This window comes from Bombina bombina, chromosome 2, assembly GCF_027579735.1.
Source record: "Bombina bombina isolate aBomBom1 chromosome 2, aBomBom1.pri, whole genome shotgun sequence".
In the NCBI taxonomy this organism is placed as follows: domain Eukaryota; kingdom Metazoa; phylum Chordata; class Amphibia; order Anura; family Bombinatoridae; genus Bombina; species Bombina bombina.
In genome coordinates, this window is record NC_069500.1 from 529,894,845 (window position 1) to 529,922,810 (window position 27,966).

The 27,966-nt window shown below is 42.0% G+C and overlaps 1 protein-coding gene across 2 annotated transcripts in view; it reads right to left on the reverse strand.

Annotated features, from left to right (window-relative positions):
- Positions 1-27,966, reverse strand: part of PSME1 (proteasome activator subunit 1) — a 116,764-nt gene that overhangs the window by 38,669 nt on the left and 50,129 nt on the right. For both annotated transcript variants that reach the window (XM_053702352.1, XM_053702353.1), the window contains 6 exons: positions 1,793-1,894; positions 1,135-1,177; positions 890-987; positions 715-783; positions 564-631; positions 241-295 (listed from right to left, as the gene is read on the reverse strand). In XM_053702352.1, the coding sequence (XP_053558327.1) occupies positions 241-295; positions 564-631; positions 715-783; positions 890-987; positions 1,135-1,177; positions 1,793-1,894 (435 nt within the window). The remainder of the gene's footprint in view (positions 1-240; positions 296-563; positions 632-714; positions 784-889; positions 988-1,134; positions 1,178-1,792; positions 1,895-27,966) is intronic.

Below are 27,966 nucleotides of genomic sequence, written 5' to 3' on the forward strand. Positions count from 1 at the left end.
TATTTGCAGGTTCATAAATATGTTAATTCTAAAACTGTAAAAGAAACAGATAATCCACCATCACTAGGATTTTTTATAACACTCCAAAAAACTAGATAAACATTAAGGAACAACAAAATGAAAGGGAAATTAGAAGAAAAGGGAGGACGACTGTACAATATACAGAGACAATTGATAAAAAGAGTAATATAGAAAGAATGTAACAAACAAAGGTGCAGTGTGCAGAAGAGGGTCTCTCACCACATGAGGATGTTTTGCTGCTTTGGCAACCGCATCACCTCGCTCAGAGAAATACCTATGAAGATATAGGGTTCATTTTTTACTTCCCCAAAAGTAATCCCCAACAAACAAATTTTCTTGTCCAACAACACCCATGAACAAGGTTATGATGAAACCCTTCTATTGTACATAACCATAATGGATAGTGGTTAACCCCTTATTTGTCATACAGACCAGCAGAGTACCCATTTTCTGTCAGTCATATCTGTAGAGTAGTGGCTAACCTGTGTCTTGCCACAACAGCAAATATTATGCCTCCATCTATTACTCTTGTTCTTACTCACTTAGATATTTGGGTCTGGGTTGCATCTAACTTTGTCCTCAGATTTGTCATCAGTTCAAACACCTTTTCCTGAGGAACAAAAAATAAATACAAAAAATGTTAAAATAAAATTTACATTCATCAGTCATACACAAATGAACACCCCACATTACCTGAACAGCTACTCCAAAGTTATTGCCATCTTCAATCTGAGGAATCTGAAGCTGGAGCCACAGGCTGACCTGTAGGTGATAGAATGACAAAATATGTATAAATATTAAAAACAATGCTCTTAATAAATATTTATTTCACCTCTTCCAATTTTCTCTTAAACCCTCTGTATCTCACCAGATGTAAATTTTCTTTGGCTTCCTGAATTTCACGTTTGATTCTTTTCTGCAGAACTGTGATTTTCTCATTACTAGAGATGGGACCACATGGGGGACCTAGAAAGTGAGTGGGAAGATTAATAGCAGCTACATATTGTAAGCAATGTCATCTATGTGACATGCAGAGATAATATGAAATATGGTGCTAAACAGCTGCTATTTGTCATTTTTCATTAGACAGGATAAACTGAATAATATCTTTACCTTTGTCATCTTCGTCATCCTTTTTCTCATCTTTTTCTTTTTTCTAAAAAAATAAAACAAAAAACAAATGAGCACATGCCATAGACACTGCTATTCTCAAGTCTCTTTGGTAGGGTAGAGATAAATACAGATCAAACAATTCTATCAGTAAGTTACTCTATGTACCTGAGAAATCCTCATCATGGTCAGTTCCTAAATGTATCTATCTGAAAATTATCCTTTCGTGGACTTTCACAAAAAAAAAAAAAGTTACACCCAATTGGTCTTCCTGACCCCAGAGAGATCTCTCTTTGGGTCTCTGTGTTGTCACCATTGGGGGTTTTCTTTGTAAGTAACTCATTCTCTCTTATGAAGGTTCTGTCTAATCGTCTCATAGGATCTCCACTTGTCTAGATTCAATGGTTTTGATATTTTTCTCTCATTTTCCTTTTGTTTATATGGTATCCACATTGTTGTGCCCCTGTTGGTCTGTAATGCCACTTTCTCTAAAGTCTCATTATTTGGGTTTCCTCGCTCAACGTTCCTGTTGCTAGGGTCTCTATCAGTCTACATTACACCTTCCTCTTTTATGAGCTTCTCTCTCCTTGTGTTATTAGAGGCTCTATTCCTTTGCACACATATTTTATGTTGTGGCAGGACACAGGTCTCTTTCTATTACCTCTTTAGCTGCCTCTTTTGCTGCCTCTTTTTCTGGATCAGGTATTGGTATATCCAACTCGGCTCGAAGTGTAGAAAGGTCTGAGATGTTCAGCTCTGGAGACTAAATGATAAAAGGACAAACAGAAAAAAAAATTAAGACCTATCAGCCTTATCTGCCCTGTCATGCAATGTGCGGTAACTGAAAGGGATAGTAAACACCAAAACTGTTATTGTTTAAAAAGATAGATAATCCCTTTATTTACCATTCCCCAGTTTTGCATAACCAACACTGTTATAAAAATATACTTTTTACCTATGTAATTACCTTGTATCTAAGCTTCTGCTGACTGCCTCCTTATCTCAGATCATTTGACAGACTTGCATTTCAGGCAATTAGTGCTGACTATTAAATAATTTCACGTACGTGAGCACATTTTTATCTATATGAAACACATGAGCCAACGCCCTCTAGCTGTGAAAAACTGTCAAATGCATTTAAATGAGAGGCGGGCCTTCAAGGGCTTAGAAATTAGCATATGAGCCTACCTAGGTTTAGCTTTCAACTAAGAATAACAAAAGAACAAAGCAAATTTGATGATAAAAGTAAATCAGAAAGTTGTTTAAATTACATGTCCTATCTGAATCATGAAAGTTTAATTTGGACTTTACTATCCCTTTAATTATATTATATGCCATTATTCCAGATAGTAGTTAGTTCTCATGTACAATATTATCTACAACCATTACCAAGAACAGAAATATTTTGTCCTTTCTACATACTAATTGCATTTTTACCTCTGTTTTATGTAATTTTGTTTTTCTAAAATAAATTCTCATCTAGGTATACTCATATCTGGGAACAGTTGAATATGTGTTTATTTTTGCCATTTACCATCAAATTTTCCCCTTGACATTTGTTCTACCATTTGTATTTATAGTGTTAATGTGAATTCACTTATATTCTAAATTCATATGGCAATATTCAAATGTACAGGGATGGTTAATAACTGTTTTAAAGGGACAAGAAACACAAAAAAATGATTTTGTGATTCAGATAGAGAATACAATTTAAACATCTTTCCAATTTACTTCTATTTAATTTGGTTCCTTCTCTTGTTATCCTTTGCTTAAAGGTTCATCTAGGAACGCTCAGGAGCAGCAAAGAACCTAGGTTCTAGCTGCTGATTGGTGGCTGTATATATATATATACAGATTGACATTGGCTCACTCATGTGTTCAGTTAGAAATTAGTAGTGCATTCAACAAATGATACCAAGAGAACAAAACAAATTAGATAATAGAAGTAAATTGAAAAGTTGTTTAAAATCACATGTTCTATCTGAATCATGAAAGAAAATATTTGTGTTTCATGTCCCTTTAAGAACATATAAAAGTATGTTTTAAAAAATGTACCAAAATGTCATAATCACTACTATCAACGTGAATCATTATTAGAGTAATCCAAATATATTGCTACTTTAATAGATATATATGATAACACATTTACACTGCATTTCTTTGATCACAACCTGCAGGGCACACACCTACAGCTGTATGTCACATGTACCTGCTCACATTTCAGACAGGGACACATTGAGTTAGGGGAATACACAGAGAGTAATGGGAAAGTCCCTCAGGTGTTAATCTGGACAATTCTGACACAAGTTCTCTTTTTGCCATCTGTGATGGTTGTTCATTTTCAATACTAATACTGTGTTGCTGATAGAAGACAAATGTGTTGTTATTGTCACTTCAGACAATAAATATATAGACTGCTCTGCCACGGAGCACAGACTGACTGCAAAAGGAATGTTTGATGACAGTTTGAAAAAACAAATTTTGCTTACCAGATAATTTAATTTCCTTCTGTATAAGGAGAGTCCACAGTTTCATTCCTTACTGTTGGGAAATATTGAACCTGACCACCAGGAGGAGGCAAAGACACCCTAGCCAAAGGCTTAAATACCTCTCCCACTTCCCCTATCCCCCAGTCATTCTGCCGAGGGAACAAGGAACAGTAGGAGAAATATCAGGGTATAAAAGGTGCCAGAAGAGACATATAAATTTAGGCCCATCGGAGAAACACGGGCAGGGGGCCATGGACTCTCCTTATACAGAAGGAAATGAAATGATCTGGCAAGCATAATTTATGTTTTCCTTCTTAATATAAGAAGAGTCCACGGCTTCATTCCTTACTGTTGGGAAACTTATACCCAAGCTCTAGAGGACACTGAATGATAACAGGAGGGACAAAAATAGAGGCGGACCCTAATCTGAAGGCACCACCTTTCTCCTGAAGGCTGCTTCAGCTGAAGCAAAAACATCAAACTTGTAAAATTTAGAAAAAGTGTGTAAGGAGGACCAGGTAGCCGCATTACAAATCAGATCCATAGAGGCCTTGTTCTTAAAGGCCCAAGAGGAAGCCACTGCTCTAGTAGAATGAGCCGTAATTCTCTGAGGAGGTCTATGTCCCGCTGTCTCATAAATTAAGCAGATAAGACTCCTCAACCAAAAAGATAAGGAAGTTGAAGAGACCTTCTGACCCTTACACTTCCCAGAATATGCCACAAACAAGGAAGAAGCTTGTCTAAAATCCTTAGTAGCCTGAAGATAAAACTTCAAGGCACGAACCACGTCCAAATTATAAAGTAAACGTTCCTTCGAAGAAGAAGGATTAGGACACAAAGGGACCACAATCTCTTAATTGATGTTGCGGTCTGACATGATTTTAGAGACAAACCCTAACTTAGTACGTAGGACAGTCTTATCCGAATGGAACACCAGATAAGGAGGCTCACATTGCAAGGAGGCAATTTCAGATACTCTGCACGCAGAAGCAATAGCCAGTAGAAAAAGAACCTTCCAGGACAACAACTTAATGCCAATTTCATGCATAGGCTCAAACTGAGCCCGTTGCAAAACTTTAAGAACCAGATTGAGACTCAAAGGGGGAGCCGAAGATCTGAACACAGGTCTGATCCCAATCAGAGCCCTAACAAAAGACTGAACATCTAGAAGCTCAGCGAGCCTCTTGTGCAGTAAAACAGACAAGGCCGAAATCTGTCCCCTCAGGGAACTGGCCATCCTGGAGAAACAATAGAATCCTGACAACCTTAACTTTATGCCAAGGAAATCCATGCTCTACACACCAGAATAAGTAGGTTCTCCACACCTTATGATAGATGCGACGAGCAACCGGCTTACAAGCTTGAATGAGATTATCAATAACTTTCTCAGAAAACCCTCTATTGGCAAGGACTAAGCGTTCAATCTGCACGCAGTCAGCCTCAGAGAATCTAGATTTTGATGAACAAAAGGACCCTGTTCCAGCAGATCCCTGCGACAAGGTAACTTCCATGGAGGAGAAGATGACATCCTCACCAGAGCCGCGAACCACGTCCTTCGCAGTCATGATGGAACAATCAGTATTACTGACAGTGACGCTCCTGCTTGATGCGGGCCACTACCCGAGGAAGGAGTGGTAATGGCGGAAAAAGGTAGATTAGACTGAACCTCCAAGGCACCACTAATGCATCTATTAGCTCCGCCTGAGGATCCCTGGACCTCGACCCATATCTGGGTAGCTTGGTATTAAGACGAGACGCCATTAAATCTATCTCCAGCGTCCCCCACATGTTGCATATCTACACAATCACTTAGGGATGGAGAGACCATTCCCCTGGATGCCTGGATGAAAGGATTGTCTGCTGAGAAAATCCGCTTCCCAGTTGTCCACACCCAGAATGTGGATCGCTGACAGCGAACAGCTGTGGGCCTCCGCCCACTCCAAAATACGAGATACTTTCCTCATTGCTAGGGAGCTTCTCGTTCCCCCCTAATGGTTGATGTAAGCCACCGAGGTTATATTGTCTGATTGGAATCTGATAAACCAGGATGAACCCAGAAGAGGCCAAGTCTTCAGAGCATTGTAGATTGCTTGAAGTTCCAGAATGTTGATCGGGAGTGGTTCCTCCTGAGACCACAGCCCTGTGCCTTCTTGGCACCCCAAACGCTCCCAATCCTGATAGACTCGCGTCCGTAGTCACAATCTCCCAGGATGGTCTTAGAAATGATCTGGACAGAGCTACCAAGAGAGCGATTCTCTCGACTGGCTGTCCAGGGAAATCTGATGAGACAGACCCGAATGATCGCCATTCCACTGTCTCAGCATGCACAGCTGTAATGGTTTGAGACGGAACCTGGCAAAGGGAATTATGTCCATGCTGGACACCATGAGACCAATCACCTCCATACACTGAGCCACAGATGGCCTTAAGGAGATCCGGAGGGCAAGACATGCCGAAGCTAGCTTGCAACATCTCTGGTCGGTTAGAAATATCCTCATGGATATTGAGTCTATTATAGTACCCAGGAATTCTACCTTGGGGCTTGGAATAAGAGAACTCTTCTGTAAGTTTATCTTCCATCCATGTGATCGAAGAAGGGAGAGAAGAGATATCGAATGGTCCTTTGCCAGACGAAAGGATGGTGCTTGAACCAGAATGTCATCCAAGTAGGGAGCTACTGATATACCTTGGGTTCTGGCGACAGCCAGGAGAGCCCCAAGAACCTTTGTAAAGATTCTTGGAGCAGTAGCTAGACCAAACAGAAGTGCAATGAACTGGAAGTGCTGATCCAGGAATGCAAACCTTAGGAACTGGAAGTGGTCCCTGTGGATTGGAACGTGAAGGTAGGCATCCTTTAGATCTATAGTGGTCATGAACTAGAGGAAGGATGGACCTTATTGTCTCCATCTTGAATGAGGGGACATATAGAAACTTGTTTAAGCACTTTCAGTCCAGAATCAGGCGTAAAGTTCCCTCCTTCTTTGGGACCACAAACAGTTTTGAATAGTATCCCAAACCTCTTTCTGCGATAGGGGACATGAAAATGTCCCCTAAGGAGGACAGATCCCGCACGCACACCAGAAAGGCTTCCCTCTTTTCTGGTTTTGAAGACAGGCTTGAGAGGAGAAATCTGCCCTTGGGTGGATAAGATTTGAAACCTATCTTGTATCCCTGTGTCAGGTTCTGCCTGGTTCAACCCATTTTCCTCCTAACTACACCCACTAATTTTTGATTTGTTCCTCCTTCCTTAAGAGTGCCGCTCACCTGTTACACCTTGCTCAGTATTGATGATCTTCGCTACAGAGAGGATTACCTGCCTGCTCAGCCTTTTCCTTCTCTACCTTGTAATACGGAGTTCTGAGCCTTTATCCTAAACAGCACCAACTACTTTGGAATTCCATTTAAAGTCACTCTCTCTCCTTGTGGGGTAAAGTACCTACTGTGTTTTTCTATTACCTCTCGCTGCTTTCTTTTTACCGCAGCTCATACCCTCAGTGTTCATTCAGCCTGTCAGTGAGATTCTCCCGATTACGCTACACAGCGTGACGTCACTTCCGGGTCTGCTCCGGTCTCACTCTAACTACTCTGATTCCTACGAAGGTAACCCTGCTTGCTCTCCTGACTGCCTGCATTTCCAAGGTACAAATTACAGTTTAACATCATATCTCATAACGTATTCAACTCTGACTTGTATTATACATAAGAAGTTTAATCATAACTTTTAAGCCTAAAAACCGCAACTTCACTTGTTTGGTTCACTGATGCTCAAATGCTGCCTGTCTGAATCTTTATCTTTTTGTCCTCTCCTGTTATTATCCAAGGGTGATCTTAACAGTAATATTTCTTTTTCTTATTCACTTTCTGCTGAATAAGTTATCAATCCTTGATATATTAAACTTATTCACGTGACTGAAGGAAACCTTTTCAGTAATAGAGGTTTTAGACAGTCCTGTGTAACATACATATTATTATTTATTCTGCAGTTGTGTTCCACCTATACACATAACTACCAGTTTGTGATATAATACTGAGCCTAAAAAAATATGGAACCAGCAGACCTACATCAAGTAGTGTATAACCTCAATCAAAAGGTAGATCAACTGGCACAAGGCCTGCATGATTTACAAATTGAGAATGCTGCTCTGAGAAAAGTAATTACAGAGTCTCTCTCTATAAAGGGTAACCAGACTGAAAGTGTTATTGAACCTCAAGTCTCTCTTCCAGACCTCTTCTGTGGTAACAGAAAAGCATATAGACAATTTAAAAACGCCTGCCTTTTATTGTTTTCAATGAAACCTAGGACTTACCCCACTGAGAGAGTGAAAGTCCTCACTACAATCTCCTTTCTCAGGGGGGATCCTAGAAATTGGGCCGATAAATTCATAGAGAACCAGGATCCCATTCTCGGATCCCTTGTAGATTTCTTCACCAGTATGGATGAAATGTTTCAGGACACAGATATTCAGCTTACTGCTGAGATGAGTCTGAGGAGTTTAAAACAAGGAAAGAGACCTGTGGAGGACTATATATCAGACTTCAAACAGTTCGCCACAGATGCTCTCTGGACCCCAGTCGCCCTGCGTAATCAATTTCGGTTGGGACTTTCAGAGTCTTTAAAAGACGAATTCGCCAGAATTGAATTACCAACAACCCTGGAAGCTTTTATGAAAACAGCTATCCAGATAGACCGCCGTCTACGTGAAAGGAAGGCTGAAAAGTATGCAACAGACCTAAAACCTAAACCCACTTCTGGCTCTTCGGCCCCAAGTAGTGTTTCTGCTATGAAACCCTCTGCTGAACCCATGGAGATTGGCTTCCTCAGAGGTCCCCTCTCTCAAGAGGAGAAACAACGCAGACGCTTAAGGAATCTATGCCTGTACTGCGCTAGCCCAAGTCACGCTGTTCAGGACTGTTCCCTACTTTTGAAGAACAAAAAATGTAAGTCCACTTACCTTTATACATCTCTACCTTCCCCTGAACATTCTCCTTATTGTACTTTATCTGTCTCCCTACAGTTGGAGCAAAGTCAACTGAGGATCAGTGATGCCATTGTCGACTCTGGCGCTTCAGGGAATTACATGGATCGGGACTATTGCATTAGGGAAAATATACCTCTAATAAAGAAAACTACTCCCATACCAATCAGAGTCATAGATGGTTCACTCATGTTCTCTGGACCTATAACTCATGAGACTGTTCCACTCATGCTTAATATATCAGGACATTATGAATTACTTTCTTTTGATGTTCTTCCCTCTCCCCATTTTTGTTTGGTTCTCGGGATGAAGTGGTTACAACTTCATAACCCCACTATTGTTTGGCACCCTTTTCAAATAAAATTTTGTTCCACTTATTGCAAAGAAACATGTTTCCCTAGTCCTGTTTTGTTGCACACTATTACTGATTCTGAGGGCTTACCCTCTCAATATTTGGAATTTAAAGATGTATTTAGTAAGACCGAGGCAGAGAACCTACCACCTCATAGGGCATATGATTGCCCTATCGATCTCCTTCCTGGAGCCTGCATACCCATTGGACACCTTTACCCATTAAGTAATCCTGAACTGGAACATCTTAAAGTCTATCTTGACGACAACTTAAAGAAAGGCTTCATTAGGCCATCAACTTCTCCTGCAGGGGCAGGTTTTTTCTTTGTTCGTAACAAGGATTCCAGCCTCAGACCCATCATAGATTATTGTGAACTAAATAAATGCACGATTAAGAATCGTTATCCTTTGCCCCTAATCCCAGAGATGATCGAGAGGCTTTCTGATGCTACTATTTTTACTAAACTTGACTTAAGAGGGGCATACAATCTTGTCAGGATTAAAGAGGGTCATGAATGGCTGACGACGTTCAGGACCAGATATGGGTTATTCGAGTACCTTGTAATGCCCTTTGGTCTCTGCAATGCCCCAGCTACCTTCCAATACTTTATTAATGATGTATTCAGAGACCTTCTAGATGTATGCATTGTTATATATCTAGATGATATACTCATTTATTCCAGAACTTTGCAGGAACACATCAGGCATGTTCGCCAAGTCCTTGCGCGACTTAGAGCGTATAAATTGTACGCCAAATTGGAGAAATGCAAATTCCACACAACACAGGTATCCTTTCTAGGATATGATATTTCTCCCTCAGGAATCCAGATGCAGAAAGAGAAGGTTGAGGCTGTTTTGGATTGGCCAGAACCAAAGACTAGAAAAGACCTGCAACGGTTCCTTGGCTTTTCAAATTATTATAGAAAATTTATCAAAGGCTTTTCCAAAATAGTAAAACCTCTCACAGTTTTAACAGGCTCTACAACACCTTTCTCATGGGGTTCAGATGCTGTACATGCCTTCCGTTATTTGAAATCCAGATTTACCTCCGCACCAATCCTTCAATTTCCCAATCCTTCATATCAATATACTCTGGAAGTTGATTCTTCCGATTTCGCCATTGGAGCAGTCCTCTCACAACAAAAATCTCTATCTGATCCTCTCCATCCAATTTCCTATTTCTCCAAACTAATGTCCCCTGCCGAACAAAATTATGCCATTGGGGACAAGGAGTTATTGGCCATTCGACGATCCCTTGAACACTGGAGACACCTTCTTGAAGGCACCACTCTGCCAATTAATATCTACACAGACCATAAGAACCTCCAGTATTTACAATCTAATAAAACCTTATCTGCCAGACAGGTTCGATGGAGTCTGTACTTTGACCGTTTCAATTTCGTTATCATTTACAGACCTGCTAATAAAAACATCAAAGCTGACGCTTTATCTCGGTTACCAAAACGACCAACTCACATCTCTGTCAGAAAATACATTGTTTCCCCTCAATGTTTCATTGGGTTCACTTCGACGATCTTGACTGATCTCCGCAATTACTGCAAGGAACATTCAAACCCACCTGAACCAACTTTAACCAAAATGCATGGCATTTACTACTATGATAAGAAAATCTTCATACCACCCTCCTTGAGAAAACAAATTATACAGACATGCCATGACATTCCCTTAGCTGGACACCCAGGTCTTCAACGTACCTTGGATCTCGTTTCACGCACCTATTGGTGGCCACACATGAAATCCACCATTTCTGATCATATCGCCAGTTGCAGGACTTGTGTCACTTGCAAACCAGAAAGAAGACCACCTTTTGGCTTGCTCATGCCTTTACCAGTCCCTAAAAAGCCTTGGCACCATGTTTCCATGGATTTTATTGTAGATTTACCACCATCAAAAAATCAAAAAACTATCCTTGTGGTCATTGATTTATTCAGTAAAATGGCTCATTTCATCCCTTTCCATAAACTTCCCACTTCTTCTGAAACTGCCACCCTGTTCATTGACCACATCATTAAGTTGCATGGAATACCTTCTATCTTGACGACAGATAGGGGTACACAATTCACCTCAAAATTTTGGAGCAAATTATGTACATTGATTAATATGGAACATCGTTTTACTACAGCTTTTCATCCCCAAACTAATGGGCAGTCCGAGAGGTTAAATCAGTGGCTTGAACACTTTCTCAGATGTTATTGTTCCTATCAACAGAAAGATTGGATGAATTATCTCTCTATGGCCGAATTCGCCTACAATAATTTAACCAATGCATCTACAAAAATGACACCCTTCTTCGCAAACTATGCCTATCACCCCACCTTGACCTTCTCAACCCTTGCTTCATCGGATTCACCTTCGCTGGATCAGCTCCATAATTCTCTGCAGGAGAATTTCAATGTCATCCAGGAGAACATTCGTTTGGCCCAAGAGAACCAAAAACATTATTATGACCTCAGGAGAAGGAAGCCGCCTGAATACTCCCCGAGAGATTTAGTCTGGCTTTCTACTAAGAACTTAAGATTACAAGTTCCTTCCAAGAAGATGGCCAGTCTCTTCATTGGTCCCTTTCCTGTCCAAAGTGTTATCAATACCAATGCTGTCAAGCTACGCCTTCCCAGCACTCTTAGGATTCATCCTACGTTCCACGTATCTTTATTAAAACCTTATGTACCCACAAGAGATACACAAGTTCTTCTTCCACCTACAAACCTTCCTCTTGCTGATGATGAGTATGAAGTTGAATCCATTTTGGACTCCAGGATCTCCAGGGGTGTTCTACAGTATTTGGTCAGGTGGAAAAATTATTCAAGTGATGAGGATTCTTGGGAGCCTCTCTCCAATCTCAACTCTCCTAGACTTCTCTCCTTGTTTCATCGTCGCCATCCTGACCGGCCTCGTCCATCCGCTGTGGAACAGCGTCCTTGAGGAGGGGGTTCTGTCAGGTTCTGCCTGGTTCAACCCATTTTCCTCCTAACTACACCCACTAATTTCTGATTTGTTCCTCCTTCCTTAAGAGTGCCGCTCACCTGTTACACCTTGCTCAGTATTGATGATCTTCGCTACAGAGAGGATTACCTGCCTGCTCAGCCTTTTCCTTCTCTACCTTGTAATACGGAGTTCTGAGCCTTTATCCTAAACAGCACCAACTACTTTGGAATTCCATTTAAAGTCACTCTCTCTCCTTGTGGGGTAAAGTACCTACTGTGTTTTTCTATTACCTCTCGCTGCTTTCTTTTTACCGCAGCTCATACCCTCTGTGTTCATTCAGCCTGTCAGTGAGATTCTCCCGATTACGCTACACAGCGTGACGTCACTTCCGGGTCTGCTCCGGTCTCACTCTAACTACTCTGATTCCTACGAAGGTAACCCTGCTTGCTCTCCTGACTGCCTGCATTTCCAAGGTACAATTTACAGTTTAACATCATATCTCATAACGTATTCAACTCTGACTTGTATTATACATAAGAAGTTTAATCATAACTTTTAAGCCTAAAAACCGCAACTTCACTGGTTTGGTTCACTGATGCTCAAATGCTGCCTGTCTGAATCTTTATATTTTTGTCCTCTCCTGTTATTATCCAAGGGTGATCTTAACAGTAATATTTCTTTTTCTTATTCACTTTCTGCTGAATAAGTTATCAATCCTTGATATATTAAACTTATTCACGTGACTGAAGGAAACCTTTTCAGTAATAGAGGTTTTAGACAGTCCTCTGTAACATACATATTATTATTTATTCTGCAGTTGTGTTCCACCTATACACATAACTACCAGTTTGTGATACCCTGAGCTATGACCTCCAGGACCCACGGATCCTGCACGTCCCTGAACCAAGCATCTGAAAACAGCGACAGTCTGCCCCTACACGATCCAGCGCCAGATCAAGGCCGCCCCTTCATGTCAACTTGTTCTCGCCGGGCTTCTTGTTCTGCTTGGATTTATTCCAGGATTGAGCCGGCTTCCAAGTGATCTTGGTTTGCTCGGGCTTAGAGGAAGACTGCTGGTGTTGGGACTTTTCAGAACGAAAGGAATGAAAATTCGATCCTTGTCCTTTAGATTTGTTCTTTTTATGCTGCAGTAAAAAGGCACCCTTGCCCCCTGTAACCATGGAGATAATGGAGTCCAGGCCTTGACCAAATAAAATATTTCCCTTAAAGGGGAGAGCAAGTAGTATAGACTTAGAAGTCATGTCCGCAGACCAGGACTTCAGCCAGAGTGCCAGACAGGTCTGTACTGAGAAACTATAGATTTTAGCATTCTGGCGAATAATCTGCATGATTGAATCACAGATAAAAGAATGAGCAATTCTCAAAGCTTGAATTCTTCCTGGATAACATCAAGGGGACCCTCCACCTCAATCAAATCTGCTAAGAAGTCACACCAGTGGGCCGCAGCTCCAGCAATCGAGACAACAGCCGCTGCTAGTTGAAATAAATATCCAGTATGCTGAAACATTTTCCTGAGAAAAGTCTCCATCTTCTTATCCATCGGCTCTCTGAAAGACGAGCTATCCTCAAGAGGGATAGTAGCACGCTTAGTTAATGTGGAGATAGCGCCATCCACTTTAGGGACGGAACCCTACAACTCCAGCTGAGAGTCCGGGACCAGGAATAATTTTTTAAAGGCAGACAAATTTTTACAGGTATAGGAAAAGTTAATGGCGCTACCCTGTCCTTGTACACTCTGTCTAATTTAGGGATCAAAGGTTCATCATTCAACTTGGCCTCTGGAGCCTATAATGTCAACAGAAGCTCCTTAAGAAGAAAACCTAAGTGTTCAATTTTAAATCTAAAGGCTGGCTCCTCCGCAGCCAGAGGCCTAGAGGTAGCAGACTCCAATCCAGAAATTTCAACCTCTGAATACTCAGTGTGACCCATCCTGGGATACTTGCAAGGCAGACAAATCTAATAAATCATTGGACTGGAGAGCTATTTTTAAGCTTTCCCTTGTGCTTGGCAGGGCGAGGTAAAGCACTAAGAGCCTCAGACACCGCCGTTTTTTTAACTGTGTGGTAAAGTCTGATGCTAAAAGGCTCCCTCCAGACAGAGGATCAGGCGTGCTACGGGAAACTGCATGTAAAAATGGAGATGACTGATGGGTATGCACCTCACGGGACGGCGAGTCCTCAGAGGTGGACGGATCAGTAGTACTAAAGGGGTTAAAGGCATAATAACCTTGTTGATGCATATGGAACATAGTTGAGAGGGCAGGCACACCAAGGCCTCCTCACAATATAGACAGGTATTACTATTAGGAATAGAGGGAGTACCCTCAAGCATATCAGAATCCTCTATAGCTTGCGCTAACAACAGTAGGACACAGAATAAATTATCTTTTTATTTCTCATAAACAGCTACTCCCAATGAGTGGCACTCACCACCTCCTAGACCCAGGCAAACAGAGAAACAAGCATCTTCTCCGACAGCTATCTCGGTCAGGAAAGAGGAAACAAAAGTGTGACCAGGACCGCCCCTGCTATGAGAAAAAGCGCACCAAGTTACAAGCTGCGCAGCGTTCAAAGTGAAAGTAAAAACCTGTATGTTCCTTTACTGTATAACAGCAGTCTTGAGCCCAAAAAAATCTCGCACATAAAGCAGCATAAAATCAAAGTATCACATTTGATTAATCCACACTTTTCAATAACCTACCTCAGGAGATATTAACCCATGATTCTATTAAGATAAAAACATAATTTATGCTTACCTGATAAATTAATTTCTCTTGTAGTGTATTCAGTCCACGGATCATCCATTACTTATGGGATATATTCCCTTCCCAACAGGAAGTTGCAAGAGGATCACCCAAGCAGAGCTGCTATATAGCTCCTCCCCTCCACGTCATAGCCAGTCATTCGACCGAAACAAGACAAGAAAGGAGAAACCATAGGGAGCAGTGGTGACTGGAGTTTCAATTAAAATTTTAGATCTGCCTTAAAAAAGACAGGGCGGGCCGTGGACTGAATACACTACAAGAGAAATAAATTTATCAGGTAAGCATAAATTATGTTTTCTCTTGTTAAGTGTATTCAGTCCACGGATCATCCATTACTTATGGGATACCAATACCAAAGCTAAAAGTACACGGATGATGGGAGGGACAAGGCAGGAACTTAAACGTAAGGAACCACTGCCTGTAGAACCTTTCTCCCAAAAACAGCCTCCGAAGAAGCAAAAGTGTCAAATTTGTAAAATTTTGAAAAAGTGTGAAGCGAAGACCAAGTTGCAGCCTTGCAAATCTGTTCAACAGAGGCCTCATTCTTAAAGGCCCAGGTGGAAGCCACAGCTCTAGTGGAATGAGCTGTAATTCTTTCAGGGGGCTGCTGTCCAGCAGTCTCATAGGCTAAACGTATTATGCTACGAAGCCAAAAGGAGAGAGAGGTTGCCGAAGCTTTTTGACCTCTCCTCTGTCCAGAGTACACGACAAACAGGGAAGAAGTTTGACGAAAATCTTTAGTTGCCTGTAAATAGAACTTCAGGGCACGGACTACGTCCAGATTATGTAAAAGTCGTTCCTTCTTTGAAGAAGGATTAGGACATAATGATGGAACAACAATCTCCTGATTGATATTCCTGTTAGAAACTACCTTAGGTAAAAACCCAGGTTTAGTACGCAGAACTACCTTGTCTGAATGGAAAATCAGATAAGGAGAATCACAATGTAAGGCAGATAACTCAGAGACTCTTCGAGCCGAGGAAATAGCCATCAAAAACAAAACTTTCCAAGATAAAAGTTTAATATCAATGGAATGAAGGGGTTCAAACGGAACCCCTTGAAGAACTTTAAGAACCAAGTTTAAGCTCCACGGAGGAGCAACAGTCTTAAACACAGGCTTAATCCTAGCCAAAGCCTGACAAAAAGCCTGGACGTCTGGAAATTCTGCCAGACGTTTGTGTAAGAGAATAGACAGAGCAGAAATCTGTCCCTTCAACGAACTAGCAGATAAGCCCTTTTCTAAACCCTCTTGTAGAAAGGACAATATTCTAGGAATCCTAACCTTACTCCATGAGTAACTCTTGGATTCGCACCAATATAAATATTTACGCCATATCTTATGGTAAATTGTTCTGGTAACAGGCTTCCGTGCCTGTATCAAGGTATCAATAACTGACTCAGAGAAGCCACGCTTTGATAGGATCAAGCGTTCAATCTCCATGCAGTCAGCCTCAGAGAAATTAGATTTGGATGGTTGAAAGGACCTTGTATTAGAAGGTCCTGCCTCAGAGGCAGAGACCATGGTGGACAGGACGACATGTCCACTAGGTCTGCATATCAGGTCCTGCGTGGCCACGCAGGCGCTATCAAAATCACTGATGCTCTCTCCTGTTTGATCTTGGCAATCAGTCGAGGTAGCAGCGGAAATGGTGGAAATACATAAGCCATGTTGAAAACCCAAGGGGCTGCCAGAGCATCTATCAGCGCCGCTCCCGGGTCCCTGGACCTGGATCCGTAACAAGGAAGCTTGGCGTTCTGGCGAGACGCCATGAGATCCAGTTCTGGTTTGCCCCAACGATGAATCAGTTGAGCGAAGACCTCCTGATGAAGTTACCACTCCCCCGGATGAAAAGATTGGTGACTTAGAAAGTCTGCCTCCCAGTTCTCCACGCCTGGGATGTAGATCGCTGACAGGTGGCAAGAGTGAGACTCTGCCCAGCGAATTATCTTTGAGACTTCTAACATCGCTAGGGAACTCCTGGTTCCCCCTTGATGGTTGATGTAAGCCACAGTCGTGATGTTGTCCGACTAAAATCTGATGAACCTCAGTGTTGCTAGCTGAGGCCAAGCTAGAAGAGCATTGAATATTGCTCTCAACTCCAGAATATTTATTGGGAGGAGTTTCTCCTCCTGAGTCCATAATCCCTGAGCCTTCAGGGAGTTCCAGACTGCGCCCCAACCTAGAAGGCTGGCATCTGTTGTTACAATCGTCCAATCTGGCCTGCGAAAGGTCATCCCCTTGGACAGATGGACCCGAGAAAGCCACCAGAGAAGAGAATCTCTGGTCTCTTGATCCAGATTTAGTAGAGGGGACAAATCTGAGTAATCCCCATTCCACTGAGTTAGCATGCATAATTGCAGCGGTCTGAGATGCAGGCGCGCAAATGGCACTATGTCCATTGCCGCTACCATTAAGCCGATTACTTCCATGCACTGAGCGGCTGACGGGCATGGAATGGAATGAAGGACACGGCAAGCATTCAGAAGCTTTGATAACCTGGACTCCGTCAGGTAAATCTTCATCTCTATAGAATCTATAAGAGTCCCCAGGAAGGGAACTCTTGTGAGTGGTAATAGAGAACTCTTTTCCACGTTCACCTTCCACCCATGGGACCTCAGAAATGCCAGAACTATCTCTGTATGAGACTTGGCAATTTGAAAACTTGACGCTTGTATCAGAATGTCGTCTAGGTACGGAGCCACCGCTATGCCTCGCGGTCTTAGTACCGCCAGAAGTGAACCCAGAACCTTTGTAAAAATTCTCGGGGCCGTAGCTAATCCGAAGGGAAGAGCTACAAACTGGTAATGCCTGTCTAGAAAGGCAAATCTTAGGTACCGATAATGATCTTTGTGAATCGGTATGTGAAGGTAGGCATCCTTTAAGTCCACTGTGGTCATGTATTGACCCTCTTGGATCATGGGTAGGATGGTTCGAATAGTCTCCATTTTGAATGATGGAACTCTTAGGAATTTGTTTAAGATTTTTAGGTCCAAGATTGGTCTGAAGGTTCCCTCTTTCTTGGGAACCACAAACAGATTTGAGTAAAAACCTTGCCCTTGTTCCGTCCGCGGAACTGGGTGGATCACCCCCATCACTAAGAGGTCTTGTACACAGCGTAGAAATGCCTCTTTCTTTATTTGGTTTGCTGATAACCTTGAAAGATGAAATCTCCCTTGTGGAGGAGAAGCTTTGAAGTCCAGAAGATATCCCTGAGATATGATCTCCAATGCCCAGGGATCCTGGACATCTCTTGCCCAAACCTGGGCGAAGAGAGAAAGTCTGCCCCCCACTAGGTCCGTTTCTGGATAGGGGGCCCTCTCTTCATGCTGTCTTAGGGGCAGAAGTAGGTTTTCTGGCCTGCTTGCCCTTGTTCCAGGACTGGTTAGCTTTCCAGCCCTGTCTGTAACGAGCAACAGTTCCTTCCTGTTTTGGAGCGGAGGAAGTTGATGCTGCTCCTGCCTTGCAGTTACGAAAGGCACGAAAATTAGACTGTTTGGCCTTTGATTTGGCCCTGTCCTGAGGAAGAGTATGACCCTTACCTCCAGTAATGTCAGCAATAATTTCTTTCAAGCCGGGCCCGAATAAGGTCTGCCCTTTGAATGGAATATTAAGCAATTTAGATTTAGAAGTCACGTCAGCTGACCAAGATTTAAGCCATAGCGCTCTGCGCGCCTGGATGGCGAATCCGGAGTTCTTAGACGTTAGTTTGGTTAAATGTACAACGGCATCAGAAACAAATGCGTTAGCTAGCTTAAGTGCTTTAAGCTTGTCCATAATCTCGTCCAATGGAGCTGTGCGAATGGCCTCTTCCAGAGACTCAAACCAGAATGCCGCAGCAGCAGTGACAGGCGCAATGCATGCAAGGGGCTGTAAGATAAAACCTTGTTGAACAAACATTTTCTTAAGGTAACCTAATTTTTTATCCATTGGATCCGAAAAGCACAACTATCCTCCACCGGGATAGTGGTACGTTTAGCTAAAGTAGAAACTGCTCCCTCCACCTTAGGGACCGTCTGCCATAAGTCCCGTGTAGTGGCGTCTATTGGAAACATTTTTCTAAATATAGGAGGTGGGGAAAAGGGCACACCGGGTCTATCCCACTCCTTGCTAATAATTTCTGTAAGCCTTTTAGGTATAGGAAAAACGTCAGTACACACCGGTACCGCATAGTATCTATCCAGCCTATATAATTTCTCTGGAATTGCAACTTTGTTACAGTCATTCAGAGCCGCTAAAACCTCCCCTAGCAATACACGGAGGTTCTCAAGCTTAAAAATTTAAAATTAGAGATTTCTGAATCCGGTTTCCCTGGATCAGATCCATCACCCACAGAATGAAGCTCTCCGTCCTCATGTTCTGCAAATTGTGACGCAGTATCTGACATGGCTCTCACATCATCAGCGCGCTCTGTCCTGAACCCAGAGCTATCGCGCTTGCCTCTTAATTCTGGCAATTTAGATAATACTTCTTTCATAACAGCAGCCATGTCTTGCAAAGTGATTTGTAAGGGCCTCTCTGATGTGCTTGGCGCCACAATATCACGCGCCTCCTGAGCGGGAGGCGAAGGTACGGACACGTGAGGAGAGTTAGTCGGCATAACTTCCCCCTCGTTGTCTGGTGATAATTTCTTTACAGATAAAGACTGACTTTTATTTAAAGTGACATCAATGCATTTAGTACACATATTTCTATGGGGCTCCACATTGGCCTTCAAACATAGTGAACAAACAGATTCATCTGTGTCAGACATGTTTAAACAGACTAGCAATGAGACTAGCAAGCTTGGAAAATCCTTTCAATAAGTTTACAAGCAATATAAAAAACGCTACTGCGCCTTTAAGAAGCACAAAAAAACTGTCACAGTTGAAATAACAATGAACCAAAGCAGTTATAGCAACCACATTTTCACAGTAAATGTATTAAGTTAGCAAAGTATTGCACCCACTAGCAAATGGATGATTAACCCCTTAATACCCAAAACGGATAATCAATTTAACAATTAACGTTTTTATCACAGTCAAACACACTGTCACAGGTCTGCTGTGACTGATTACCTCCCTCAAAATGAATTTTGAAGACCCCTGAGCTCTCTAGAGACGTCCTGGATCAAGGAGGAAGAAGCAGGAAGACTGTGACTAAATTTTTACTGCGCAAAAAAGCGCTAAAATAGGCCCCTCCCACTCATATTACAACAGTGGGAAAACTCAGTTAACCTTTTCTATGCAGAAAAATACGTCAGCCATGTGGAAAAAATCATGCCCCAAAAGATTTATCACCAAAGTACCTCACAAAAACGAATAACATGCCAGTAAACGTTTTAAACATACATTTTAAAGGTTATGTAGTGTTATTAATAAGCCTGCTACCAGTCGCTTCTACTGCAGTTAAGGCTCATATATTAGTTCAGTATTAACAGCATTTTCTTAGTCAAATTCCATTTCTTAGAAAATTACTTCACTGCACCTACATACATCAGCCTGATACCAGTCACTACTACTGCATTTAAGGCTGTACTTACATTACATCAGTATCAGCAGTATTTTCTAGTCAATTCCATTCCATAGAAAAATTATTTACTGCACATACCTCATCTGCGGGGAACCCCGCATGCTATTCCCTTTCTGAAGTTACCCCACTCCTCAGAATGTGCCAGTGGATCTTAGTTACTTCTGCTAAGATCATAGAAAAACGCAGGCAGCTTCTTCTTCTAAATACTGCCTGAGAGAAAAAAACAGCACACTCCGGTGCCATTTAAAAATAACAAACTTTTGATTGAAGAAATAATTATGTATAAAAAACTCCACACTCCTCTCACACCTTCCTACTATGTTGAGAGTTGCAAGAGAATGACTGGCTATGACGTGGAGGGGAGGAGCTATATAGCAGCTCTGCTTGGGTGATCCTCTTGCAACTTCCTGTTGGGAAGGGAATATATCCCATAAGTAATGGATGATCCGTGGACTGAATACACTTAACAAGAGAAAGGAGCCACACTGGGACCCTGTCTTTAGCGTTTTCAACATAAGTAAAAATAAAACGATCTTACCAGAATCCGTGCTGTGGAACAGAAACACAGCCTCTCAATTGTGACAGTCTTCTAGCATCGTTCCTGACATGGACTTGAGTGAAGAAAGCAGACAGTGAAACTCGTCAACACTCATTGCTTAAGGAGCTGTTAGCAGGCAGTCTGGATGGGTTCACAGACCCTGCATCTCCAGACTCTAACTTTCGTCAATGCTCTTACTGAAAGGCTGACAAGACTACTTAAAACTTCAATCCCATATCGAAGGGAAAATACCCCTCCTGAGGAACAACTCTGAAATCTTCTGACACTTCTCTGCCATCCTTCTGTGACGAAAGGCAAAGAATGACTGACTAGGGGATAGGGGAAGTGGGAGAGGTATTTGAGCCTTTGGCTGGGGCGTCTTTGCCTCCTCCTGGTGGCCAGGTTCAGTATTTCCCAATAGCAAGGAATGAAGACGTGGACTCTCCTTATATTAAGAAGGAAAGCAATAAATAAATGTGTGGATGCTTTTGTGTTTTTTTGTTTTTTTGTTTAATAGTTTTTATTGAGGTAACAATGATATACATATAACATCATACATTATCACGGCAACATGCCTAAATACATACATTCAAATCTTGTGTTTCACACGCATGTCATAGAACTGTAAGCAATATGAGATCCTGCACAACAGGAAATACAGTAGGCCGTGTGCGGCACCTCTTTTTCTATACAAACATGGAAACATGGACAAAAAAAATAACATAACAAGTGATCATCATTCGACCTAGATTTCGTAATAAAGCTCTCTAAGGAAAGAATTAGGTCCTATATGTCCATACCAGAAATGCAACTGTATATACCCATGGAGATTAAATTGTACCCATTAGCATCTGAGGTTGCAGCTATAACACTCCTGTCAAAATATGAAGTAAGCGGCTCAACACGGAAATTAGTAGGCTCTGTGAGACCCTGATACTCCCCTCATACCCGAGTCTGTAGATACATTACTATACAGTTATGTGGGGGTATCAAACCACTAACCTCTTAGCAGCAGTAGGCAACCAAACACAACAGTTTGTAGACTCTACGTGTGGGTAGTGATAGTAAGCATCTTATTTTCTACCATGAGGTAGACAATAGGAAAATAGGGCTAGTTTTTAGCTCAGCATATAGTATAACATTTAACCTCCAGAGATTCAAATTTCCATCAGGTAGAGGAGACTACCAATGCTCATATCTCAGCCCCAAAGCGAAAACTAAAGTATATTCCAGGGCAAAACATAGTGAGCCTCCCTTGGGTTCAAAACTAAACCTGTAGTGGTTACCCTGGATTCTAGGTTAAGAATGGAAACCTTCTTAGGGGGTAAAATGGGTTGAACCCTGCTACAGTTTATATGGGATCTTTATGTATTACCCCATAATTTAGAGGGGATCATGTGCCTTTCATACCATCTCGGCCGCAGACAGTACTACTGCAAAATTAGAAAATGTGTATGAGATAAAGATACCCATCCAAATTAGTTACTTAAATCTTGTGGCAGGATTACTGCAGCAAGACACACACCTCACCTACAACTAAACCCTACTAGTGTAGGTACCAATACAGTAGGCCAAGGAGGTTCCCATTTCAATATAAGCAAGAGGGGTAAGGAAAAGTTGATGCCAGGATAGTATTGTGTCTGAGGGGGTATATTTGTAAAGCTGCTTAATAGGTCAGGGATGGGGTGGAGTTTCCTGAGCCATAGTATTATACTGTGCATTCACCGCTGGGACTATGTTTTATTAATTTTTGTGCATTTGCATAATATATTGCTCAAGGATTTGCTCTTTCTGATTTCTGCTTAATAGTTCAACCCAAAATGACAAATTAAATATTGCAGCTTACAGATGGATCAAATTAGTGCTCTAAAGTCAGCATCTGAAGCTGGTGTTTCATGTATACTGCACATGTAATCTACCCCAAAAAGCTGCTAATAGTATCTAGGTGGCATACTGGGTATTGAAACCTATTTATAACTATAGAGTTGGGAGTCAGGAGAGTAAAAGTTGATCCTGCCATACATATTATTCTATCTAGGAGAAGGTAGGAATAAATAATCCCAGCATGACAATACAATAAACATCAGGCACATCCCACCCTGCAAATACAAAGGCACCACCAGACTGCATAGAAAACAAGAAAAAAGAAAAAAAACTCAACCAATGTAGGCATCATTTTGGAACAAAGTACATAGTCTGATAGGGTGATGGATTATTGTCTGGCCCTGGTCCCGCTGACCACCATCTAACCAACCCCAGCTCTTACCACCTTCAGGACCTGTAGAGCCATAAGGCCCTGGGAGTCTCGTTGTGTAAGTCCAGCACTAATGCACAGCAGGCCCAAAGCGGCCCCGTCCAATGCCAAGCACCAGGAGAATAGGGAGTAAATAGGCAATCGGTAAACTCCGCGGCAGCCCTCCGCGATGCCTGAATCTTTTACCCCGGGAGCTCTCACCAACCCATCTCCTCCAATCTCCAAATCCTCCCAAAGAGAGCCAGCAGCACTTCCCAGGGGCGGTAGGAGTAAATCTTGATCTCGCCAACTCGAACCTCCGCCCAGCCGGGCAGTCTCAGCATAGTATGCGGGAGCTGATCGTTTAGCCACAGAGGCCGTAAGACGGATGCTGACAGCAGGTACTAGGCACTCCGTTACACACACTTCCAGGTCTAGGGCGGGGGAACCAGCCCACAACTGCTCCTGTGATATGCCATGTATCCTCTCCTCCCTTCTGTAGGTTTCCCCATCTGAGTGCCTTAGGGCTAGCGCTTGCTATCCGTTCCGCCATGTTTCTCTCTCTTGCTCAGTAGGTGGGAGTACAATGCGGTCAATCCGCTCACATATCCTCCGACCCTGCTCCTTCAACAGGTCCTGGATTAAGACAAGTAGCTTCTCCATTGCATAGGGGTTAGTATATGGAAGCAAATGCAGAGGTACACTGCTTACTCTGCTTACCCCGGTTTCCCGGGGGGGGGGGGTGCTGAGTTCTCTACCTTTTCAGACCGCCAAGAGATCTCCGCTGCCCAGTCTGGAAAGCTTCTTTTCTCTTTATATAGCTATATTCCGATCCAGCAGGATGTTGTGTACTTCATAGAAATCAAATTATTTTTGGATGGACATGTAATATCTAAATTACAAGGCGGATTGCAATTTTTTCTTTACAGAGCTCCCAGTTTGGCAGCCATCTTAGGCCATAGCCCGGACCTGCTTTTGTGTTTTTTTCTGGCAAGCCCCAGAATGTTAAGAAAAACAAAATGTATGCTTACCTGATCAATTATTTTCTTTCCTGACATGGAGAGTTCATGAATCCATTCAATTACTAGTGGGAATTCAACTCCTGGCCACTAGGAGGAGGCAAAGAACACCCCAGCAAAGCTGTTAAGTATCACTCCCACTTCCCATAAACCCCCAGTCATTCAGCCAAAGGAATATGGAAAGAGAAGAGGACACAAGAGTATAGAGGTGCCTGAGGTTTAAAATTGACAAAAGCCATCTTAAAATTAAATTAAGGGCGCATCGTGGACTCTCCATGCCAGGAAAGAAAATAATTCAACAGGTAAGCATTCATTTTGTTTTCTTTCCAATGGCATGGAGAGTCCACGAATCCATTCAATTACTAGTGGGAACCAATACCCAAGATAAAAAGAAGCCTCAGCTGAGGCAAAAACATTGAATTTGTGAAATTTCAAAAAAGTTTGCAACGAGGACCAAGTGGCCGCCTTGCAGAACTGTTCCACAGACGCCTAATTTTTTAAAGACCTAGGAAGAAGAGACAGCCCTCGTGGAATGAGCCGTAATCCTCTCAGGAGGCTGTTGTCCAGCAGTCTCATAACCCAACCAATAACACTTCTCAACCAAAAAGAACAAGTAGAATAAGTGGCCTTCTGACCCATATGGGTACCAAAGACTACAACAGCAGGGGCAGTAGATTCACTAAAATCTCTAGTTGCCTGCAGATAGAACTTCAGAGCATGCACAACGTCCAGGTTACGCAACAGACATTCCTTATGAGGAGTCAGAACGAAAGAACGTCAATTTCCGGATTTATATTGCGGTCCAACACAACCTTAGGAAAAAAATCCCAAGTTGGAATGAAGGACCGCCTTATCCGCATGAAAAACAAGGTAAGAGGGGTCACACTGCCGAGCCAAAAGCTCTAAAACTCTACGAGCAGAAAAAATGCGAGAAAGAAGAAAACCTTCCAAGATAATAATTTAATATCAACAGAGTGCCTAGGCGCAAACGGAGTGTGCTGCAGAACCCTAAGAACAAGATGAAGGCTCCATGTAGAAGCAACAGACTTAAACACAGGCCTGATTCCGAATAAGGTCTGAACAACAGATTGAACATCTGGTAAGTCAGCCGGACGATTATGCAAAAGGATCGAAAGAGATCTGGTCTTTCAGAGTACTGACAGACAAGCCCTTCGCCAGGCCGTCCGGAAAAAAAAAAAAAGACAGAATGCGGGGTACCCTCATCCAAGAGAAACCCCTTGATTCACACAAGAAAAAGTATGTATGCCATACTGTATGGTAAATCTTGTGAGTTACTGGCTTACGAGTCTGAATCATAGAATCAATCACTTTTTCGGTTTGGATGTAGGAAAGGACCCTGAAGTAGAAGGTCCATCCTCAGGGGAAATTTCCACTGGGAAAAGGACATCTTTACCAGATCCGCAAACAAAATTCTACATGGCCAAGCTGGAGCGATTAGAATCACCTAAGCCTTCTACTGTTTGATATGGGATATCACCCAAGGAAGGAGCAAACAATGAGAATGGAACAGCACTAAAGATATTTGAGGTGCTCGAGTAGACAGGTGAGCTGCCAATTCACCCAAAGTAAGTCCACAATGATGAAATGTCCACAGCACTCTTATAATAGAAAAAATCTTTATTAGGACATCCTAATAATGTCCTAATAAAGATTTTTTTCTATTATAAGAGAGTGCTGTGGACATTTCATCATTGTGGACCCAAGGAAGGAGGGCAAAGAGGAAACAGGAAAATTAGATCACAAAGTCCCGAAGAACCGCCAGAGCATCGACCAGAGCTTGCTCTTGATCTTGACCCGTAATTTGGAAGTTTGGCGTTTAGACGGGACGCCATCAGATCCAACTCCGGAACTCCCCACCTGAGAGTTATCATAGAGAACACTTCCGGATGAAGATTCCACTACCCTGGGTGAAAAGTCTGCCTGCTCAGATAAACTGCTTCCCAGTGTGTCCCCCTAGGATGCGGATGGCAGATATGAGGCAATTGTGAGACTCCGCCCACTAGAGAACATGAGTTGCCTTCTTCAAAGCTAAGGAGCTCTGTGTTCCTACCTGGTGGATGATATACGCCACCAAAGTAAAGTTGTCCGATCTGAAAATGATAAACCGGACCAAACTCAGTTGAGGCCAGCTATCAGTGCATTGAAGATTGCTCTCAACTCTAAGATATTCATTGGGAGGGCCGACTCCTCCTGAGTCCAAAGTCCCTGAGCTCTTAAGGAACCCCAAAGTGCACCCCCAGCCCAAAAGGCCGGCATCCGTGGTCACAATCTCCCAGGATGGTCTCAGGAAGCATGTACCCTGGGACAGATGGTCCTGAGAGATCCACCAGGACAATGCATCTCTCAAACAGATGTCTAAGACTTTCCTCTGAGAGAGGTTAGAGTGGTCTCCATGCCAATGTCTGAGCATGCACAACTGAGGAAGTCTCAGATGGAAACGAGCAAAAGAAGTAATGTCCATGGAAGTCACCATTAGATCAGTCACTGTATGTAAGCAAAAATCTCAGCAACTAGAATGAAAGATGTAGGTTGCTGCCAGAGACTAGAACCTAAATCTAACAACTTAGGCCGCTCGGCCATGCTACTGGTGTTCATCCCCATGACCCCTTGCTATCAGCAAAGAACATAGAAGATCAGTAGAAAGTAGAAACTATTAAATAAAGATAAAATTATCCCCGTAGGTGAAAAATATGTAAAATTATCTATTTAGCTCTGCATGTAGCAGAGTCTTAAAAATTCATGATAACTCATAATTGTTCCTCTCCACAGAATACTCAGAAGCGAGGAGATTTATACAACCTGAAGAGAACCAGAGTATTACAAAAGGAACGTATCAGATATACATATTGTAAATATAGAAAGGAAGGGATAAAACATTAAATGCTTAAATCCCTTTACATTTAGCATGAATATTAGAAAAAACATAGGATAAGCAGACCTAAAGCTTATAACAATATCCAGAATAAAATTTCTACTGAGCAACAGATAGGAATGAAACATGCCAAACAGTCCCTAAAGGTACACATTAATATGTACAGAAGAAAAACAATTAAAGAAGCAGGAATAGTGCTTATAGCGATATCACGTATATACATCTACTGAAGACAGAAATGGAAAAGGATTGGAATATGTACAGTAGAAGAAGGAAAGTAAGCAGAGATACTGCGATAACAATATCAAGATATACTGTACTTCTACTATAAAAGGTAGGGATAGAGGTAACATCCCTAAAAATGTATATGCCCTGTAGAAGATACAAAAGCAAACAATGCTTATAATAATAATAACAATTAATATTTAAATATATAGCATCAGACTATAATGATGTGAAGGCATTAAAGGGACACGAAATGTCACATACATTAGAAAGTATCACCTCAAAATGAGAAGGATTATACCAAAGTATTTCTATAGAAAGAAACATAGAAATATATTAGTGTCCAAAAACACTAAGAAAAGAAATATGATTCATACAACCATGCCTGTCACAGACATAAGGAAAAAATCCCCTCAATAAGAGATAAATATAAACTAAAAAACAGAAAGTGTGTGCACTCATATCATAGTATTATAAACAGGTGCTTGCAGTTATATACTAATAGTACCAAAATAAAAAAGAGAGAAAGATATCCACGATATAAATGGATATCAAAGAATGACAAGGCTATAATTCATCAAAATTTACATTTCCCTCATGTTGTGAAAACAAACTTACCTTTTAATGTTGACATCTGATCCAGCTTCCTTCGCCCGTCACAAAGCCTCTTCCTGGGTTTAAAATGAGGAATCCGGCTTCCTCCAATCAGAGCGTTGAATCAGACACTGATTCCCCCGGGGGGGAAACCATGATTGGAGGATGACCGATCCATCATTTCTGATGTCAGAAATGGCTTGCGACGACTGGGGGAAACTGGAGCGGCTGTCAAGTTTAAAAGGTATTTTTTCACAATGAGTGAAATGTATATTTT